The 21,258-nt window shown below is 37.5% G+C and overlaps 1 protein-coding gene across 2 annotated transcripts in view; it reads left to right on the forward strand.

The window, feature by feature from the left end:
- Positions 1 to 11,667: 11,667 nt before the first annotated feature.
- Positions 11,668 to 21,258, forward strand: part of LOC150107091 (protein NipSnap-like) — a 444,486-nt gene continuing 434,895 nt past the window's right edge. The window contains exon 1 of one of the 2 annotated variants that reach the window (XM_090390992.1): positions 11,668 to 11,869. In XM_090390992.1, coding sequence (XP_090247118.1) covers positions 11,799 to 11,869 — 71 coding nt within the window. In that variant the 5' untranslated portion in view covers positions 11,668 to 11,798. The remainder of the gene's footprint in view (positions 11,870 to 21,258) is intronic. The other variant, XM_090390993.1, reaches the window with a different exon arrangement.

A 21,258-nucleotide genomic window follows, 5' to 3' on the forward strand; every position in this document is an offset into this window, starting at 1 on the left:
AATAGTTTTATTTTGGGCAACGTGTCCGATGGGGATGTTTTTTTTTTTTTTCCAGTTGCATGATGTTGTTCGTGAAGGCGAAGTTAAATGAATCTGCGAGTTCATTCTGGTTCTTCTCCTTATCGAAGTTTTTGATGATAAAATCACTTGGGAGGTTTTTCCTTTTTCCGGTTAATAGTTCATTAATTGTAGACCATGTTTCTTTCATACTGGTACTGCATTTAGCGAATTTATGAAAGTAATAGTGCCTTTTGCGCTCTTATTTTTAGTTGTTAGTTGGTTTCCTTCTGTTTTTGTACAAAGTTTGTATGTGAATGTTGTTGGGTGACTTTTTTACTCTCTTATACAGGGCTACATAACGGTTATGTCATAACCTAAACGTATGTACCAGGACTGCATACAATACATTCAGCCTCCCATGACTGACGTCCAGAGCGAAAACATGGAAATTTTTCCCTATGGTTATCATTGACTGAGCACTTTCCTTTTTCTTTTAGCTTTAGACTCTACATAATCTGAAATAAATGTAAGATGATATAAAATTATATCGTAATGTTTAGGTAGGCCTACATAACGATTATGTCATAACCTAAAACGTGGTATATATTTTAATTCTAATATAATTTGATAATTTCATATCTTAGTTGGTAAGGTCATTAATACTAATTAATAACGAACAAAACTAAGGATGCGTCTTGATTTCCACTTCAAACACCACCACTATCACAGCACTAAGCATGCAGTAACGCCATTAACGTGAGGCCAGTGCCAGTCAGAAAGAACGAAAAGTTGAAAAAAAAAAAAAAAAGTGCGGATATCTAAAAGTGCAATTCGATTGGATTATTGATTCAATTGTTCTATAATATAACCAACCTCCTGCATTCTTGTTTCAGCAATGTTACCAACACAGGAGAAACTTCTGGGGAAAAAACCTAAAATGCTCCCACAGAAATGGGACAAAACGGGGGTCTTTCGAAAATGTATGCAAACAGATATTTTCATTATCAAAATGCGGACATGTCCGCATAAATGCTGATGTATGGTAATCCTACTTGTAAATAATATTTCAGCAAAATAAAATACGCATTTGTAAACTTAAATGAACAGAGTTTTGTGTCGTTGGGGTGTTTTATATATTTCAGTAACTTCACAGTGAATTTTTGTACTCAATTATTCCGCTTAGAAGTTGATATTTAAATCCATAATTTTATACCTTATGCAATTCTGTTTAATTATTATAAAAAAGTTAACATTTCATTAGGAGAAAGTAATGAACTTTTACAATCTAAGATTTTAACTCAGTTATACTGCTTAGAAGTTGATATATCAATTCCTAATTTTATCCCTTAATACAATTCTGGCACCAAGAACCAAATAGGAGTAAGGTTAAAGGAGAGGGGATGGAATCTCACTGTCATCCCTGCCTGTTCTTATCAGATGTAGATATGAAATATCACACACACTAAAATCACCAAATTTAATTGCCATGTGTTATCACTACTGTGAAATTAATGCAGGGAACGAAAAGAAAAAAAAATTTAGGAAAGATTATTGGAAACATAAAGATTTCGGTTTATTTATGCATGGGATAAATATTTATGAGTTCAAATGACCAAGTCGTAGTGCCCATATGTTTGCACAACAGTGTGAAATTAACAGAATAGGATAACAGGGCCTTTCTAATAAGAAAACGCTAACGCATAGTCCAAACTCTTGTTTTTCTCATTTTCTTTAGTCAAACGTACTAATGCTAAAGAAAAATACAGCAGTTCTCAAGTATAATCTTTGGAAATTGTAACAGAGGAATTAATTTGAAAATTATAGTACCAGACCTAATACTCAGTTGAAATAATAATAAATAAATATTTATTTGTGTTGGAAAAAATATGTAACATAATAACTGAGTTAAAATATATATATATCACTACTGTGAAATTAATGCCGGGAACGGAAAAAAAAAACCCATAATGCCACACACAAACTAAAAACAGATCTCACTTCTCAGAATTCCATACTCTAACCATCACCCAGAATTCCATATTCTAACCATCAACTAGAATTCCACACTTGAACCTGTACCCAGAATTCCACACTCGATCCAAAGACACAAAATGACGTCAGTGACAGATGGGTTTCAAGGGAAATTCCAAGGATTCCATATACTGACTATCATTAGCTCAGTGACGTCACTTATCCTTATATTATCTCTAACCATCACCATACGCGACACATTACCAAGAATTCCACACTCGAACCAAAGACACAACGTGATGTCAATGACGGATGGTTGCCCCCATGGAAATTCCAAACATTCCATACTCTATACATAACCCAGAATTTCACACTAAAACCATTACCCATAAGCCACCACTGAAAACAAACAAAAATAAAACATTTGCACAACTCATGTACACACACAGGAAGTCACACATACCCATGACATCCCCTTTCCACTTCAACTCAATGATGTCACATTGGCCAGAAACCTATAAGGAAGAAGAATCGACTACATTTTCAGTTTATTTACTGCAATTTATTCTTTCAGGCCGCAGATTGTCTTGTGTGTGTTGTGCTGTACTGTCTTGTGTATCTGTATCCTGCAAAGTAAAAAAAAAAATTAGCGAACCCAAAACCGTTTGAAAGTTTTCTTTCTTCAGGAAAATAGCAAGAGACAAATCTTGTGAAATATTTCTAGGTAATTACATGTTTGAATTTTTCATTGTGAATATACTTTTAAATAATATCACAGTCAAATAAATGTGTATTTGTGAACTTAAATGAACAAATTTAGGTGTCGTTGACATGTCCTCCATATTTTAGAATATTTGTTCTGCTTGCCATTTGTAATAAAGTTAACATATAATTAGAAAATAATGAAATTTTTAAGATCCAAAACTTGATATAGAGCAATAAACTGAGATTCCAGTAATTAAATATTTTAGATAATGTGAACGTGAAAAAAAAAGTGTGTGTGTGTTTGAGGGGGTGAGGGAGACACCACTGGTATCCAGTAACTAATTATTTTAGAAAATGTCTACTGGTATATTGAGAAATATTTTCCCATAGTTCCACAATTGAGCCAAGGATCCCATCACTATAGCAAATATACTCCCAGAATTCCAATCTTTATTACTCACAATTCTACACTCAAATTTTAATCACAATTCCACACTCGATCCAAAGACACAACATGACGTCAATGACGGATGTTCCCCTCCCCACGGAAATTCCATGGATTCCATACTCTATGTAATCTCTAAACATCATCCACAATTCCATACCCGAACAATTACGCAGAATGCCATACGCGAACCAAAACCCAGAATGCCATACTTGAATACGTTGTGTCATCTGTCTCTCATGACACAACGTGACATCAGAGACAGATGTGTCCCCCAGCAAAATTTTAAGCATTCCATACTCATGACGTTACTTATCTAGTCACACAATAACATGACCGATCTTATCAGTATCCAGAATTCCATACTCGAACAATTACCCACACTTCCACACTCGAACCAAAGATACAACGTGACGTCATTGAATGATGTGTCCTAAAAGCAATAGAAAATAAATTTGATCACATAAATGAAGATAGCAAAAATAGCCGATGTGTGCAATGGATGAATACACCCATACATGACTAACTTCTTTGATACACTGAGAAAAAACTGACCTGATCAACGCATGGCTACAATACGGATATAATAAATAAGAAACAGAAGGATTTATTCTAGTCTCTTGAGAACAGGCGTTACAAACTAATGCAATCAAACCAAAAAAGTGAAAACATCAATAATAACAGCAAATACAGATTATGAGATCATAAATATGAGTATAGAACATCTGATCAGTATACGCAACAATGAAACCCAAAGCGTTTATAAATATCATTATGAACAATGGCCAAAATAATGTAATTGGAAAGTATGCAGAAACTATTCTTTTCCCACTTCTGATAGCTAGTGACAGCATAAAATGGAAACAGTATTGGAAAACGAAACAGTAAAAATTCTCTGGGAATTTAGAATAGAAACTGAGTCCTTGGAACACAACACATCTGATTTCACAATTATTGAACATCGACAAGTTTGGATTATTGACATCGTACTACTCATGATAATAACATTATTATTATTATTATTATTACGTGACAGTTCCACAGACTCATCATAGGAGGGCACAACACTCCACTACAACTCACCGTCTCGCTGACATAAACTACCTGCTTTTCAACACTACTGCCATCAGCACACAATCATGTAACGCTCACCACCAGTCCTAGCAGGGTCGCAATTACACGTTTCGCGAGGCGCTAGAGTGATCCAGGGTCACTTCCTCGTTGTTTGGGATCGTTAAATTGGCACTAATTTTTTCGGAACCCCAGCTAGATCCTCGTGTGCCTGTGGATAAGTATTGCCCTGACAAATAATATAAATTGCTTGGAAAAATGTGAACAGGGACACCCCAATTGGCAAAGTAGATCATGCCATCTAACAAGTCAGGTGTTTGTAGACTTTATAAATTAAAAGAATGTGATGGTCTTCAAGTCAATGTTACTGTGTCCAAGTGAAATGGTTGTGTGAAGGGAACTGGCAGAATTTGCAAGAGACATTGTGATATGATGCAATATTCTCAGCCTATCTGTTTGGCAAATTGATAACAACTTGGTCCATCCCAGGGCGACGGTCAGTGTTACCATACTAAAGCGAGAAACAGGTAGTCAACCGCAAGCGTTACCCACTGAGGACGATCCAAACCACTCACAGAACGTGACCATGGGGGGGGGGGGATGCTACAAAGGATAATATGTAAAAACTGCCATATCTTGCTGAAAGAATCAATGGTCAGTTCTGTCACAGTATGGTGTTTGTTCATTTATTTTCAAGCTGTGTACCTTCTTTTTTTTCTAAACTCCTGATTCTCGATGTACTTCTTAATGTATTGGTGTCAGTTTTTTAAATGATTATCTCTTTCTGCTCATATGTCTTTTCCTAATATAAATCTTCAAATGTTCGCAATCACTGAGGCGATCACCACATGTTCATCTCCTTTTGTCAAGTGGGCTGATATTCGATAGATTCGCAGTTAGACCCCATATCTCCAGTTAAATAGTGCTTAAGAGAGTTGTTGATGAAGAACTCAGAAAATTAAATTTACCAAACTGACCATTGATTCTTTCAGCAAGATAATGCACTCTATCATAAGGCTGCTACTGTAATATGGCAGAGTCCTGATTTCAACCCTGTGCAACATCTTTGAGGAGCATGGGGTGAGATCAAGGGAGGTCCCCCACAACAGTCTAGGATTTCCTTACATGCCTGTAGAAAGAATAGACCAATATTTCCATTGATCGCTGTCTTAGACGTGTGGAAAGCATTCCCTGTAGGATTGCTGCTGTTATCGGAGTTAAAGGAGGTCCTACATCTTATTAAAATGGATGCCATGTCTGTTCGTTCATCACAGTATGGTGTTTGTTCATTTATTTTCAAGCTGTGTACCTTCTTTTTTTTCTAAACTCCTGATTCTCGATGTACTTCTTAATGTATTGGTGTCAGTTTTTTAAATGATTATCTCTTTCTGCTCATATGTCTTTTCCTAATATAAGTCTTCAAATTGTTCGCAATCACTGAGGCGATCACCACATGTTCATCTCCTTTTGTCAAGTGGGCTGATATTCGATAGATTCGCAGTTAGACCCCATATCTCCAGTTAAATAGGTGCTTAAGAGAGTTGTTGATGAAGAACTCAGAAAATTAAATTTACAGAACTGACCATTGATTCTTTCAGCAAGATAATGCACTCTATCATAAGGCTGCTACTGTAATATGGCAGAGTCCTGATTTCAACCCTGTGCAACATCTTTGAGGAGCATGGGGTGAGATCAAGGGAGGTCCCCCACAACAGTCTAGGATTTCCTTACATGCCTGTAGAAAGAATAGACCAATATTTCCATTGATCGCTGTCTTAGACGTGTGGAAAGCATTCCCTGTAGGATTGCTGCTGTTATCGGAGTTAAAGGAGGTCCTACATCTTATTAAAATGGATGCCATGTCTGTTCGTTCATCACAGTATGGTGTTTGTTCATTTATTTTCAAGCTGTGTACCTTCTTTTTTTTCTAAACTCCTGATTCTCGATGTACTTCTTAATGTATTGGTGTCAGTTTTTTAAATGATTATCTCTTTCTGCTCATATGTCTTTTCCTAATATAAGTCTTCAAATTGTTCGCAATCACTGAGGCGATCACCTCATGTTCATCCCCTTTTGTCAAGTGGGCTGATATTCGATAGATTCGCAGTTAGACCCCATATCTCCAGTTAAATAGTGCTTAAGAGAGTTGTTGATGAAGAACTCAGAAAATTAAATTTCCTGAGTTCTTCATCAAATTATATAAGTCAAGTGGATATTAAATCCAGCATTACTTCAAAGCCGAATGCAGAAACTATGAAAGTTTCGTACGAAATTTGACCAGAGAGCTTATGGGAATACACTCGCCGGCATTTACGAGTTGCCATAGCGTGGACCTTATCGGAGACATGATCGCTTTACCAAAGCGTCCATATATTCGCCTTCTGTTGGTCCATTTTGATGAAGTTTCACTGGCCTGAGCACTGTTTCGAACTTGTTGGTTCTCCTCAGAGACCAGGCGCTGTTTACGTAAAGGCCTCTCTAAAAATTCCCGACCCCAACACCACTCCCTACGAGTGACCGAAGGATCATTCAACTCAGCACTGGTGCCACTCAGTGACAGGCTTTCCCTACCACTGAGCAGAACCGCTCATATTCCAGGGAAAAACATCCACCTACATGTTCCCACTCGAAAAACACTTTCCCTAGAGACTCAAAATGCCCTATCAAGGCAAACCCCCTGGAAATAAAGCCCTCCCCTGCTCACCGGGAGTAAAATTCCGTTTGAAATCCTAAGAGAGCAAAAACTCGTTCGATACTAAGTAACAACAACAACAACGTTATTGACCTAAAGGGTGAAGCAGATGCTTTTCATATTCCCCGCTATCTGATGAGGAAACTGTGAATGGGAAATATTTCTGAGCCTATTGCTTACCCTGAGTGTGCTTGAAGATTGGTCATAAGAATTGAAGTTTAAGATGGAATCTGATAAGAATTACTTTCTTGGCAGTTTTGCCCAGATTTGAGATGAGGCTGATTGGTCTGTAACCTGGAGGCAATCGCGGATCTTTTCCAGGCTTATGGATTGGCATTATGTCCGCCAGCTTCCATTAGGAAGGGAAATGTTTGTAGGGAGGATGGAGTTTATTATGTTAGTCAGATGTACAATAGCTGTGCGAGGTAGTAGTTTCATCAACTTGTTGGTGATTCCGTCAGGTCCGGCAGCCGTTTTGTACTTTACCTTCTTGATTATATCATATATTTCTGCAGGTGATGTGGATGCAATTTGACTGGAGCATGTGACAGAAGATTTGAGCGAACATCTGACATGTCGATGGATCTTATATATGTGATTGATGTCGAGATGGTCATATGAGAGTTTACATTGCTTTTCTAAATTTTTTGCTATTGCTTCGGCTTTATCTGCATTAGTGTGGATGAGTTCTAGATCTCTTTGGAGAGGGGGAAGAGGTTTTTCTAATTTTTGATCTTTCTGATTAGGTTCCATATGGAGTGGTTATCAAGAGAGATAGAAGTCAATTTTTCTTCCCAAAGTTGACTTCTATCTCTTTTCCAGATATGTGCTGTAAGGACGTCACTTACTGCAGAGTTGGGTCTGCTTAAGATTCGCTTGTCTTACGATGCTCGAGTGTTGTGATACCGCTTTGTTGCTTTGTTTTTCTCCCTGATCAGGTTCACGGTATCTTCTGACAAGTGGTTGGATCTGAGGGTAGTTGTGGCAGTAGCAACTGTTGCACAGGCTATGTTAATCTGTTTAGTTAAATTTTTTACAGCTGTTTCAATTTCATCTTTGGATTTAATAAGCGGCACAGGACCAATATATTTCGCGAAAATATATTGGTAACCTTGAAGACAGTTTTTTTTTTTGGGGGGGGGGAGTTTTTCTTGGTTTCCCAACTTTAACTGTGTTGGATTGTGATCGGATGGTAGATCATTAAGTGTTACAATACTGTACTGGAGTTTTACATGGTGTAGCATGACTATATCCATGACATCAGCCCGACCATATGTGTTGTGATGGGTAGGTTCAGCGGGACCTGCCATAACCACGTTGTTGGATCCTATATAGTTTGGTAGAATGGCTATTCCAGACAGAATGCTCAGCGTTTAAATCGCCGCCCATGATGACAGGCATCCCGATGCCCAATACGGCGTTCAGATCTGAGAACAGTAATGTTTTTTGTGGAGGATTATATGCGGCGAAGAATTTTAGTTTACCAGCCGAGGTCGTGAGAATCTCTATGCCAGTGATCTCAAGATTAGTAGTAGGTGCGATATTTACAGACGGATGACTAATGTAATTCTTTATGAAAATAGAAGTGCCGCCGCTTCTGTGGGATAATCTGTCTGTTCTGTAGAGCTGATATCCCCTAATTTTGGGGTTGTCCGAAGGTCTCAGATAGGTTTCATTTAGCAAGCGTACGTCCGGCTGATGTCTTTGGGTGAAGTCCTGGAGTTTCACGATTTTATTTCTTAGTCCGTTCGCGTTCCACCCGATGATCTGTAATGAGTCTGGATTTAATTTATTCCTGTTCATGAGGGAGCATTGTGATGATAGTTTGCGTATCCATTAGGAATCTTTTAGTGGAGGATGGTGAAGGGTTGGATCTGTTAAAGTCCAGCAGCATATTTGCTAGAGAACCTGTGATAATAGCTGTCAAATTTTAGTGTGGTGCTGGCTGATCCTGTTCCTGGATTGTCTTTTTAGTACGAACTAGATCTGCATATGTCCTTGTCTGTTGTTGTTGTTCAGTTGGTCTTTTAAAGACCTCTGATTTCGGGAGATGGGTTTCTAAGCATTTTTGCTGATCTTTGGGGGGGGGGTGGCCTCTGGTGTAGACCTGCTGCGGCAGGAAGAGAAAGTATGGCTGTTTCTGATTGTTTTGGGTTTTGAATACAATCTCTATAGTTCGCTGTGTGAGGGCAGCCGAAGTTGGCGCATTTAGCCGGTGTGGTTTCTGACTTTGTGCAAGTGTTAGTGGGGTGGTACTAAGTAAGTCCTTATAAGGAACAGTTAGAACTTATTGGCTACAGCATTGCCATCCATTACTCTCCAAGGGTATTAATCACCGCATCTCTCACGGTCGATTACATTATCTGGTACTAAGTAACTCGAAGTGTCGGAGAGGTGTTTTTTTTCGCAAGCGAACTCTCGATCGGTGCGTAACGTATTTACAAAGATTTAAAAGGCTTCATTTCAGCAATGCAAAATTATATAAATGAAGTGGATATCAAATCCAGCATTATTTCAAAGCTGAATGCAAAAACTATGAATGCTTCGTACGAATTTTTATCAGAGAGCTTACAGGAATACACTCGGCGGCATTTACAAGTTGCCCTAGCTCTGACCTCATAGGAGAGATGATCGCTTTTCCGTCAATATATTCGACTTCTATTGATCCATTTTGATGTTCGAAACAGTTGTCAGATCAGGGGTTTCACTGGTCTGACAACTGTTTCGAACTGGTTGGTTCTCCTCAGAGACCAGAGATCAGAGATAAGGTGAAACCTTATCAAAATGGTCCAACAGAAGGCGAATAGGTATTGGATCCAACTCATAGTGCATCTGTAATCATCTTGAATAATAGAATTATGGAAAGCTTCTCTGCAGATGGGCGAGGAGGAAGCTTCAAGCTTGGTTAACCGGATGAAACACAGTTGCTAAATCAACCTGCAGAGAGATGGGATACCGAGCCCTCCATTCTTCACTCTAGCATGAAATATGCCACTGGGGTGTCAGGAAGTAGGCGGAGCCAAGATCTCACCGCAGAGCCAAGAGCCTTATCTACTCAGGATAAGGCTCTTGGCTCTGCGGTAACGAAACATACGTTCTTCCGAGCACCAAATTTTGGTAATACCTCGGAAGTAAATAGTTGACAGAATAATGATCATCTGCTGTGGCTTAAGAGGAGCTTTCTCAAAAGAGTAACCCAGCAACCAAGGCTGAAGAGACAGAAGACCTTCCTTTTGGAGTGATGAAGATACCCAAGTATTTCCATTCTTCCATGATGGCCAAAGAATGTAATGACCTATCATGCAGGGAAAACTCAATGTTCTGAACTTTAAGCTTCTCGTTATGGCCTGAAGGGAGAAAGGATAAAGAACATGACTTCATTACATTAATATTAAGGCCTCTGACACGAAAGAAGTCAACTGCCCGGTCGAGGGATTCCTGCAGGCTTAGTTCAGTAGGGGCCATAGAATGAGGTCGTAGGAAAAGGTAATCGCATTGAAAGAGTGTGTACCAAGGGAGTAACCAATATGGTTAGGAAGAGAGCGAAGAAGCTAATCAATGATGCATTTAAAGAAAAGAGGGGATAGAGGATCACTGTAGTGATAGAAAGGGAGCTACAAGAGTAAAGCCCAATACATATGAAAGAAAGGGGGGGTCTGGACATTCGACAATAGATAGCGCTCTAAGAATATCTGGAAGAAAGACGTTATGAAAGGCCTTTTGGAGGATCTGGGATCCCATGTAGGGAGGCCTAAGGCAGCGTTGAGAATCAGAAAAAAGGGAGGAAAGGACATCATATATGTTTTTGGCACAGCCATCCAAAGGGATAAAGGCTCTTTGACAGAAGCCATGCTTAATATGTTGTTACAGTCTCTTAATCAAAACTTTATGGCACAAACGGAGAATCACTACGGAAACTAATTGGGCAGTAGTCTGCTCTCTAGCAGCTGTGTACTTCGGAATAAATATAGTTCTGGAACTGTGAAGATATGGAGGAATTGTTCTGGATGATAAGAGGGTATCAGTTAGATCTTTCAATTTCTGCAACGACACTTTCCATAGCCTAGATACTGGTAATCCATCAGGTCCAGAGGCAGATGAGCTAGATGGGAGAGCTTCTTAAATTCCTTCTGCAGACACTGGATGAAATATTGAAGATACAAGGATGGATCCGAGCACCTGGGGTTGATCTTGATCTGGAAGATGATGAGGAGGAGTAGATAACACTGTTTATCAAAACTCAGTGAAGTCCCCATGCTGTTCTTCAAGAGGAGGAGGGGAGGTGCCATCAAGGATGGTTGTGGCACACCTCCCTCTATTCTTCTTATAGAGGGATTGCATTACTGCATTAGCCCTCTTTCTCTGCTTCCGTCTAGATAGATTATTGTACTAGCTGTTGGTTCAAAGTAGAGAATACATCCCGGAGGTACTTTTCAAGACTATGAGAGTCATCACTTCCACAAACGTGGACACGAATGACTGCTTTGAGAGAGTTTTGATTATTCACTGGAAGGGAATAATTCCAGTGAATATATATATATATATATATATATATATATATATATATATATATATATATATATATATATATATATATATATATATATATATATAATTTTTAGAGTCTTTTAATTATCTTAAAGTAATTTATTAAATTCGAATTTTATAATCCATAATAGTAATATAGTAATATTATTCTATATAAACGTTTACTCTCATTTCACTTCACTTTTCAGAATTAGTAGTTATTGTCAGCTGTTGCTCGGGAGAATCTATATCCTCGTGATACTGTCATTTTGTAGTTTCATACATTTATGCAAAACGCTAAATAAAATATTTGGAATTAAATGCCAACAAATCAAGGATAAATTGTAGTTTTTGTATATGGGTAGCACATTCATAAGTTTATAAGAAATGGCGTCAGTGTTGCGTTCTGTGAATGTCTCCGGTCATAAGAGGCTTTCGCCTTTTAGAATTCTTTGTAGGTAAGGGATTCTAAGTCATAAACAGTTTGGGTTCTGTCAGGTTTGAGAAGTCTTGTTACAGTGGCATTTTATCCATGCGTGCTTATTTCACTTAGACTGAATAGCTTTAAATCTACGATTCATCAGAATGGAGAGTGACCAAAAGTTCGTCGACACGTGTCCTCGTGCTACCTATTGAAAACATTTTTTTTTTCTTTCGAATATGGATTGAAGTTGGTATAGACTTCATATGTATTACCGAATTAAGAGTGATCCCTTTTGGACCACTCTTGATTCGTAGACGCGAATGAGAGTTTTAAAATAAAACAATTTATTTTGAAATAAATACGAATCTCTTTGAAAGGAAGAAGTTCTGTTGGAAATTGCTATAACTATAATAGATGGTCTCCTTTTTATATGTTGTAAAACGAAAGTATTTTGTTTATATGGTTTTTTTTTTTTTTGGTCTGGGACATCACATAATTAACTGTTGTTGGTCAGCGGTGTTGCTGAAACTGGTATTATGGAAAATCCAGAAGTTCAGCATTGTTCTTTGATTCAGAGTTGTTATGCTGTTGTTGGTATTCAAATTTATTAGATATGTCAACAATATGGTAAATGCATCAGAATACATAGGATTGCATTTGTAATAACTTTAATTGTAATGATAAAATTATAGCTCTGTAGTAGGCTTACATCAGACTTCATCTGAATTATTATTGCATTTATTTTGTCCATTGGATCTTTGTGATTTGGGATACTATTTATAAGAGTAAAGGCAACTATTATAATGTTATAGTAGTTATTCATAGTTTGTGACTAAGAGGACAAATGGAAGTTATGATAATGATTGATATACGTCAGCCAGACAAGGTTTTTCATAACATGAGAGGCAATAGACATTACCACAAGATCTGCAATGTTCATTCAGTGCAGTAGATTATTATAAATTGCATTGCCTAAGTGGGGGTAATGTCATCATGAATGCTTGATGAATTTATAGAAAAGTATGATAGATATAAGAAAAGAGTCTTGATAATCTATTTAGAGACTCCAGGAGATGTGATAATAATGAAAACCTACTGGTTGATACTATGTTTTTTTTTGTTGTTGTTTTGTTTGGTTTTTATCATTATATCACATTTAAACTTTTTGTGAATCCAACCTGTGAAAAGTTGTAAACTTATAGTACATTAACGAGCCTATGGTAGGGATATATGGTGCAAGTAATTTAGGACAGTGTCTAGAGAAAATTTTTTTATTTATTTTTGACTCTTCAGTAAGCAGGGTACTGGTCTCACATTGAATAATAAAAATCATCTACCATCTAAAGACCACAACATTTATGCTAATGGAATTTAAACTCATCCCGGTAGACTGTTCACTCATAAAATTACCAGGTTATATGATTTATCTTTTTTTTTTCATTTTACATAAATTATGGACTCTACAACCATGTTATAAATAACTTTTAATTTTCCGACGTTTCGACCTTCATATTAAGGTCATCATCTGGAGTATACACACACACACACACACACATATATATATATATATACACACACACACACACACACACAGACAGGCTAAATTACATTTCACATAGTATGTTGAAGAAACAATGATTTGATCAACGTTATTCTACTGGCCTGACCTCTGGTGAAAATAAAATAAAATTACAATAAATAAATGAAATAAAATAAATTAACTACATCAAAGCTATATTCTATTTAAGACAACATCAGAGAAACATTCTTTCATATAGATAGTTTTCTTACAGCAACAATGATGTCCTAATTTAACATGACAATTGTTATATTAGATTTAAGATCCTGGGTTTACCTATGGTTCTATTTAAAATTTTCTCTTAGGGAGAACACTTAAGTGGGTAGAATATGTGCCTTCCATATGTTTGGGATTTTTAGACCATTATTGTTAAGATTAAGGTGATTGATAAGAATCTCGCAGGCCTCCTTAAATTTATGTTAATACCATGTTTTGGTTTGATGTAAACAATAGGTGCTTTTCCACTCAATTCTATGTAAAGTGTTCAGGGCATGATCAGAAAGACCAGCTTGACCATAGTTATTATATTTAATATGTCATTTTATGTTCCTTTTTTCTGATAGGAATTGTGTATCCTGTTTCCCCAATATAGGACAAATTATAGGTGTAGTTATTTATTTATTTATGCTTATGGCTACATGAAACTGGTAAGTGAAAAGTACAATCACAATTTCGAAACAAATGATGAAAATCTTAACATATAAAAGTTCATTACATAAAAGGCACAACCTGCTTTCTAAGTCTTTCTTTTTTTTTTTTTTTTTTTTTTAATAAAGCAAAAATAACTTGTCATAATCAAGCCAGGGACAGTTATCGTCCTGCTGCAACAAGTATGACAATGCTGCATGTTCTCACAACTTAAATGTAGCTGTATCCGAGATTTAAGTAGAGAGCAGTTGTGTCGTGTGTGAGAAAACTTGATCCATTAGAGGAGGCCCATTTCACATTGTATCATCATCTTCTAACATGAGGAGGAGTTCTGCTGATACTATGACGAGGACTACGAGAATAATGTTTTCGTGGTGAGACGGAACCATGATCTTCTGTCCACTGCCACCACCATACCAACTACAGGTCAAGGTCCAGGCTGGAAAGCCAATGCAAGGCCTCATCCGTCACATTGCGGCTGTCCTGTAGGCCACCACTGTGAAATTGGCACCTTGGGCAGTCGTACACGATATGAGTAATCGTCTGAGCCACGGGAGAACAATCAAAAGAAGGGTGATCTGACAGCCCCCATATAGCGAAAACTTCATAGGAAGATCAAAATCAGGCTGCAGTGCACAGGGATCTTCTACCAGGAAGCCGTTTGTTGGGAGATTGTTGGACCAGTATTTTCTCCATATGTCAGATATTGCTAGCAGCTCAGCTGAAGAGATTTGAGGCGAAGATTAGGTGGGTTTATGAGAGTCTGGTGTAGGGGCAGGAGTGGGTTGCTCATTGCTTTCGTAAATTCCTTAATCGAGGCTTGTTTTCTCCATATGTGTGGTGGAACAATGTTAGATAGAACAAGCAGCCAGGAGAGAGGGGTGCTTCTTACTGTCCCACTAATTGTATGCATGGGTGAGTTTAGCTGGGTGTCTATAATGTTAGTGTGTGTACTTCTTTCCCAGACAGGGGCATAGTATTCTGCTGCAGAAAATGCGACCTTAGGACTTCTGCACCACAACCCCAGGTTGTTCCAGCAGGCCTTGAAATGATATTATTTCTGGTTTTAATTTTATTGGAGAGGTTGATGCAGTGAATACGGTATACTCCAGGGCGGGCCAGTGGAGGGAGTGGATCCTTGGATGAGCTGAGTAAGTTCTTTAATTTTGCTGTAGGTTTAAAGTTAGCTTTAAGGTTTTTTTTTGTAGTATTTTGTATGATATCCATTTAATGTATGGAATGGTTACAGTTTTATTGTAGTCTTGTTTATTTTTGTTTTTAAGTGAGGTCTTGTACAGAATTTTGTTGATAGTATTTTGTCTGTAACCATTTTATAGGAAGGTATTGTTGATAACTTTTAATTCATCTTTAAGTGCTTGTTTATTGGAGCAAATCTTCAAAACCCTGTTTTTAAGTGCATTAATGACCTTTAGTTTTTGTGTTGGGTGGTGGTTGTGGTAGGAGTTTTTGTGTATATATTATTATTATTATTATTATTATTATTATTATATAACACCTCCAGGGAGTCCAAAGACTCATATATGGCCAGTATGCGTCGGTTTCTGGTAAACAGTGAAGGAAAGACTGCCAGAGGGAAGACATATGACAAGTGTATCTAGAAACAGAAGTGTGATCTGCTTTTCAATCTCAGTTGTGAATTGTATGCATTTGTGTTGTTTGTTTAGGTGACTGAGGAACATGTCTAGTGTCTGGCAGCCATGGGGCTAGATAGCAAAAACATCGTAAACATATCTAAGCCAGACTTTGGGTTCTAGAGGAGAGGAATCTAGAGCACATTGCTCAAAATGTTCCATGTAAAAGTTAGCAGTGTGTGTGTGTGGGGGGGGATAATGGTGAGCTCATGGCTCTGCCTTCTTTTTGTAGGCAGAAAGTAGCCAGAATGTAGTACATTTGCAAAGAGCTTTGTGACATCGGCAGGGAATTAGTCCTGTAATAGAAGGATTATGGCATTGATTGGGACATTTGTGAAGAGGGGCAGAGACGTCAGAATTGACGAATAAATCATCTTTTTCCAGTATGATTCCTTTGATTTTGTTTACAAAGTATTGTGTGTTTTTAATAGGACCATAGGTAATCCGGGATCCTGAATCAAATATAACAGTTGTCATGTTAAATTGGGACATAATTTTTACTGTAACAAAACTATCTATATGAAAGAATGTTTCTCTGCTGTTGTCTTAAATAGAATATATCTTTGATGTAGTTAATTTATTTTATTTATTATAATTTTATTTTATTTTCACTAGAGATCTGGCCAGCAGAATAACCGTCGATCAAATCATTGTCTCCTCAGCATACTATGTGAAATGTAATTTAGTTTGTCTGTGTTTATATATATATGTGTATACTCCAGATGATGACCTTAATATAAAGGTCGAAACATTAGGAAATTAAAATAGTTATTTATAACCCACAGCGGGTTCGAATTCTGCAGTGGGCATGGATGTTTGTGATTGTCTGTGGAAATACTATTGGTGGTGGTCGGCGGTAGAAGGCGTTGGTGTAGTTGTGGTCAGTTGGAGGATGGAGTGGTGGAGATAGAACTGTAGAGCAGATGCCCTCCCTCGATGAGTCTTTGGGCTCCCTGGAGGTGTTAAATAATAATATATAATATAATATAACACGATTGTAGAGTCCATAATTTGAGTAAAATGAATGCTGATCACCATGTGACACTAAAGGAAAAGAAATGATATATCTTAATGTTGACTGGCATAAAAAATTTATTATTGTTTGCTGTTCGACAGCTATGTTCATGAGAAGAGTTCTGTAAGTTTATTTGGGATTGAGGCTGAAGTAGCTATGGGTATGAGGCAAATGCATACCCATAGGTGCTTCAGCCCTAATAGTATTATGTCTGGGTATATTATTATTATTATTATTATTCGTGACACCTCCAAGGAGTCTGAAGCCTCATCGCGGGAGGACACCTACAACTGTCTCAACCACTACACCGAACCTCTACTACGAATCATCTCCATCAACGCCATCTACCGCCCACCACCACCACAACTAGTATTTTTTGTCTGTAAATTGCGTGTGTTCTGAAGGGCCAATTTGTCTGTATGCGGGATGAAAAACCCGAGTTTCTGTGAGAAAAAACCCTGCTACCTCTGTATGAGATCGGCTAACTCACCTTAGGAGGAAAAAACTGTGTCAGACACTGATTACATATTTTGCAAGGAATATCCTAATGGTTTCAAATTTTTTTGATATTTATTTTAAAACTTCATAAAATTAAAATTCAGAAATGTTATTCTGCAGACATGATCCACATTTTCGATATTAATTTTTGGATGCATCCACAGAATAATGTTTTTGATATTACATGGTATAACAGTTTCGTGTCTTTATCAGTCTTGGAATCAAAATTCTCCACACTTAGTCTTGACTTTTCTTGTGACTTTGGTAGAATGATGTCTGTGTAGGAAGTCGGCCACCATATGGCATTTTTGCCATATGCAATGTGACCTTGTTTTCATACTGACTTCTTATGGTAGTAGAAATACAGCTTCTCTTAGTTTTATCCATTGATTTTATGTTTTCATCTAATACAAAGAATCAAAATCAAGAGATTATATTAATTTTATTCTGTGTTACAGTTTATCATGTAGTTGTCTTACAGATTGACATTGATGCTGAGCTTGTTCAGGGGATGAGTTCAGCATTGTCTAAAGTTTTATACTTTGACCTGAGGACATGGAATACACTGTACCAATTGGGTTTCCAGAATTGTACTTCATGAAGTGGGGATCTCAAGAAATCTGATGAATGGACTTTCACAGGATCCCTTGAGGATCTGGATTAAAGGAAAAAAAAACAATTATGCTGTTGTGTATTGGGAGTGGGGGAGTGACAACAAATGAAGAACAACTGTTGTTTTATGTCAGTGGGGGAATAATAATATATCAAGACTGATATGTGATTATTTCTCCATTGACATAATCAGTTTAAGAATATATTGAAAAATTAATGATTTCTGTTATACATAAGCAGGCAGTGAATCTGCATGGTTTTTTCCATTTCATAAAACCATTCTGTTCTGTTCACTTGATTGACAGAGCTGATAGTACTTTGACTTTCCATCCAGCAGACTCTGTGCTTGAGTCTCACTGTGGACATGGATATTTGTGAATTACTAGTAGATGGATTTCCTCTTCTAGTGTCAGACCACTACTCTGCCTCAATTGAAGTCTTGAAAAGGTGTAAAAATTTCTGTTTGGTCTCCAGAGCTTGGTTATTTATCCTTAGTCCACCCACACCACTTAAAAAAAAAAAAAAAAGTCCCCTCTCTTCAGACTTTTCACTTGTTCATCATTTGAACTGTTCTTTCTCCAGCCTCCTGGAGCAGATCATTTATTTCATTTTTCAAAGTAAAGTTATGTTAATATTTAGATGGAATATGCATAAAGGCAATACTAACAGGATGTGGTGGGTTAGTGAACAACTCCAGTAACTCTATAAAATGCCACAGAGTCCAATGACAGTACAGCGACAAGGCGAGCTTAGGCTGCCATAAGCCTAAATCTATATGCTCCTTCTTGCATCACTCCCAAGCTCTTCATGGAAGACTAAGGTTTTGTCAGATAAGTGTCAATGTGCTGACAGTAAAAACAAAACACGATTGAAATCTGATGCCATCTTGTTCATCATTTGAACTGTTCTTTCTCCAGCCTCCTGGAGCAGATCATTTATTTCATTTTTCAAAGTAAAGTTATGTTAATATTTAGATGGAATATGCATAAAGGCAATACTAACAGGATGTGGTGGGTTAGTGAACAACTCCAGTAACTCTATAAAATGCCACAGAGTCCAATGACAGTACAGCGACAAGGCGAGCTTAGGCCGCCATAAGCCTAAATCTATATGCTCCTTCTTGCATCACTCCCAAGCTCTTCATGGAAGACTAAGGTTTTGTCAGATAAGTGTCAATGTGCTGACAGTAAAAACAAAACACGATTGAAATCTGATGCCAAAAAACAAGAGAAAAGATTCATGCCAGCTTGAACGTCGGCCAGTCAAACAAGGTCCGCGTCCCCAATTAAGTAAGCAGGGTTGGATCGAAAAATCAGTTCCTGAAAACAAAGACAAAAAAAATAAATCAAACTCAGGCCTGTAAAGGATTGAATATCAATTGGTACATGGAATGTCCGTACACTCTGGCCAACTGGAAAATTGCAGTTGCTTCAAGAAGAAATGAAGAAATACAGATGTGATATATTCGGTATTTCAGAAATGAGATGGACATTGTCAGGAAAATCAAATGGTGGAAGAGTTCTCTGATCAGGAAATTAAAGTAAGCATGAAGCAGGCATAGGTTTCCTGCTAAGTAACAAGGCCTGTCAGGCAATGATTGAATACAAACCAGTTAGTGAAAGAATAATGGTTGCAAGATTCAGTGCTCAACCATTTAATATCACGACCATTCAAATATATGCCCCCATTGCAGAGAGTGCAGATGAAAACATTGAGAGATTTTACGAGGATCTACAACTAGAAATTGATGAGGTGCTGAAGCAGGATATACTCATCATTGGAGGAGACTGGAATTGCAAAGATTGGCAAAAATAACACAGGATGGGAAAAGGTTATGGGAAAATTTGAAATGGAGAAAGAAATGAACGTGGAGAAATGCTTCTGGAATTTGCGCTGATAACAACTTGATGATTTGCAATACCAAATTCCAACAAAAAAAACTGTCGTAAATGGACATGGCGCTCCTTCGATGGCAAACACAGGAATGTGATCGACCTGATATTAATAGACCAGAAATGGAGAACCTCAGTTCAACAGTGCAGATCATTCAAAGGAGCTGATATTGATTTGGACCACAGCTTAGTGATTGTGAATATAAGACTAAAACTGAAACAGAAGTACAAAGGAAAGTTCCAAAAAGCTAGAGACATCTCGAAACCAAACGAAGACAGGCTAAGAATAGCATATCAGAACATATTTGAAACTAAGCTTAAGACCCCAAGTGAAAAACAAAATATAAATACAAGAGCAGAATGACTGACTACAGTGCTAAAAAAAAGCAGTATAGGAAGTAATTCCTGATAGAGCAAAGATCAACAAGAAATGGATAACTCAGGAAATCCTAAAATTGGTACAAGAGAAAGGAGAACTGAAACTTAAAAGAGATAATTCAGAGGCAGCAGATGAGTTATACCAACAAAAATGAAATGAAGTAAGGAAAGCAGCAAGATCTGATAAAGCCAAATGATTGGAGGACCAGTGCAAAGACATTGAATAGTACTATGGAGAACACAAAACTAGAGAGGTCTACAAACTTATAAGAAATGTCAATAGAAATGGCAGATAAGATCAGTAGCAGTCAAAGAAGATGGTCAAGTATTGATGGACAAGACCGAAATCATACACAGATGGACAAGATATTGCAGCGAACTATATAAAAATCAACTAAATAATACTGCAACAAAGTAATCAAAGAATTAAAAGCAATCTCTCCACCACCAGAGATCTTTGAAAATGACATCTTGGAAGATGAGGTGAAAAACATCTCAAGAACAACAAGAGTCCTGGAGATCACAACATAAGGCGAGATGATGAAATATGGGGAATAAATCAGTTGTAAAAGAAATGCATAAGCTATGTAATGAAATATGAAGATCAGGGTATGCTCCCGAAGAGTGGAAAAAAGCGGTCTTGTTGTTCTTCATAAGAAAGGCAGTGGTTTAGAATGCATCAATTACAGAACTATTGCATTAATGAGTCATCTTGGCAAAGTGCTGATGAAAATACTAACAAAACACCTGAAGGGTCATATGGAGGCACATCTTCCTGATGAGCAAGCCCGATTTCAAAAAGAACGAAGTTCAGTGCTACAAATACTAGCACTAAGACTAATAGCAGAGAAAGCTCGAAGAAAGAACAAAAAGATATACTGCTGTTTCGTGGAATTCCAAAAAGCATTTAATAATACTGACCAAAATATAACATGGGCTGTCTTGGAATCCTATGGTGAGGACAATAAATTGATCCGCCTGCTGAAAGATATAAACTGCCAAGCACAAGCAAAAATCAGGATAGCAGGTGCGACTGGAGATTAGTTTGTCACTAGTCAAGGCACAAGACAAGGGGACCCAATATCACCAATCATCTTCTTCACACATCTGGGAAGAACACTAGATAAGATTAAAGAAGAAGGTGGAGGC

Source organism: Typopeltis vanoorti, chromosome 4, assembly GCF_054136105.1.
Source record: "Typopeltis vanoorti isolate ZY-2024b chromosome 4, IOZ_Tvanoo_1.0, whole genome shotgun sequence".
NCBI classification, from domain to species: Eukaryota; Metazoa; Arthropoda; class Arachnida; order Uropygi; family Thelyphonidae; genus Typopeltis; species Typopeltis vanoorti.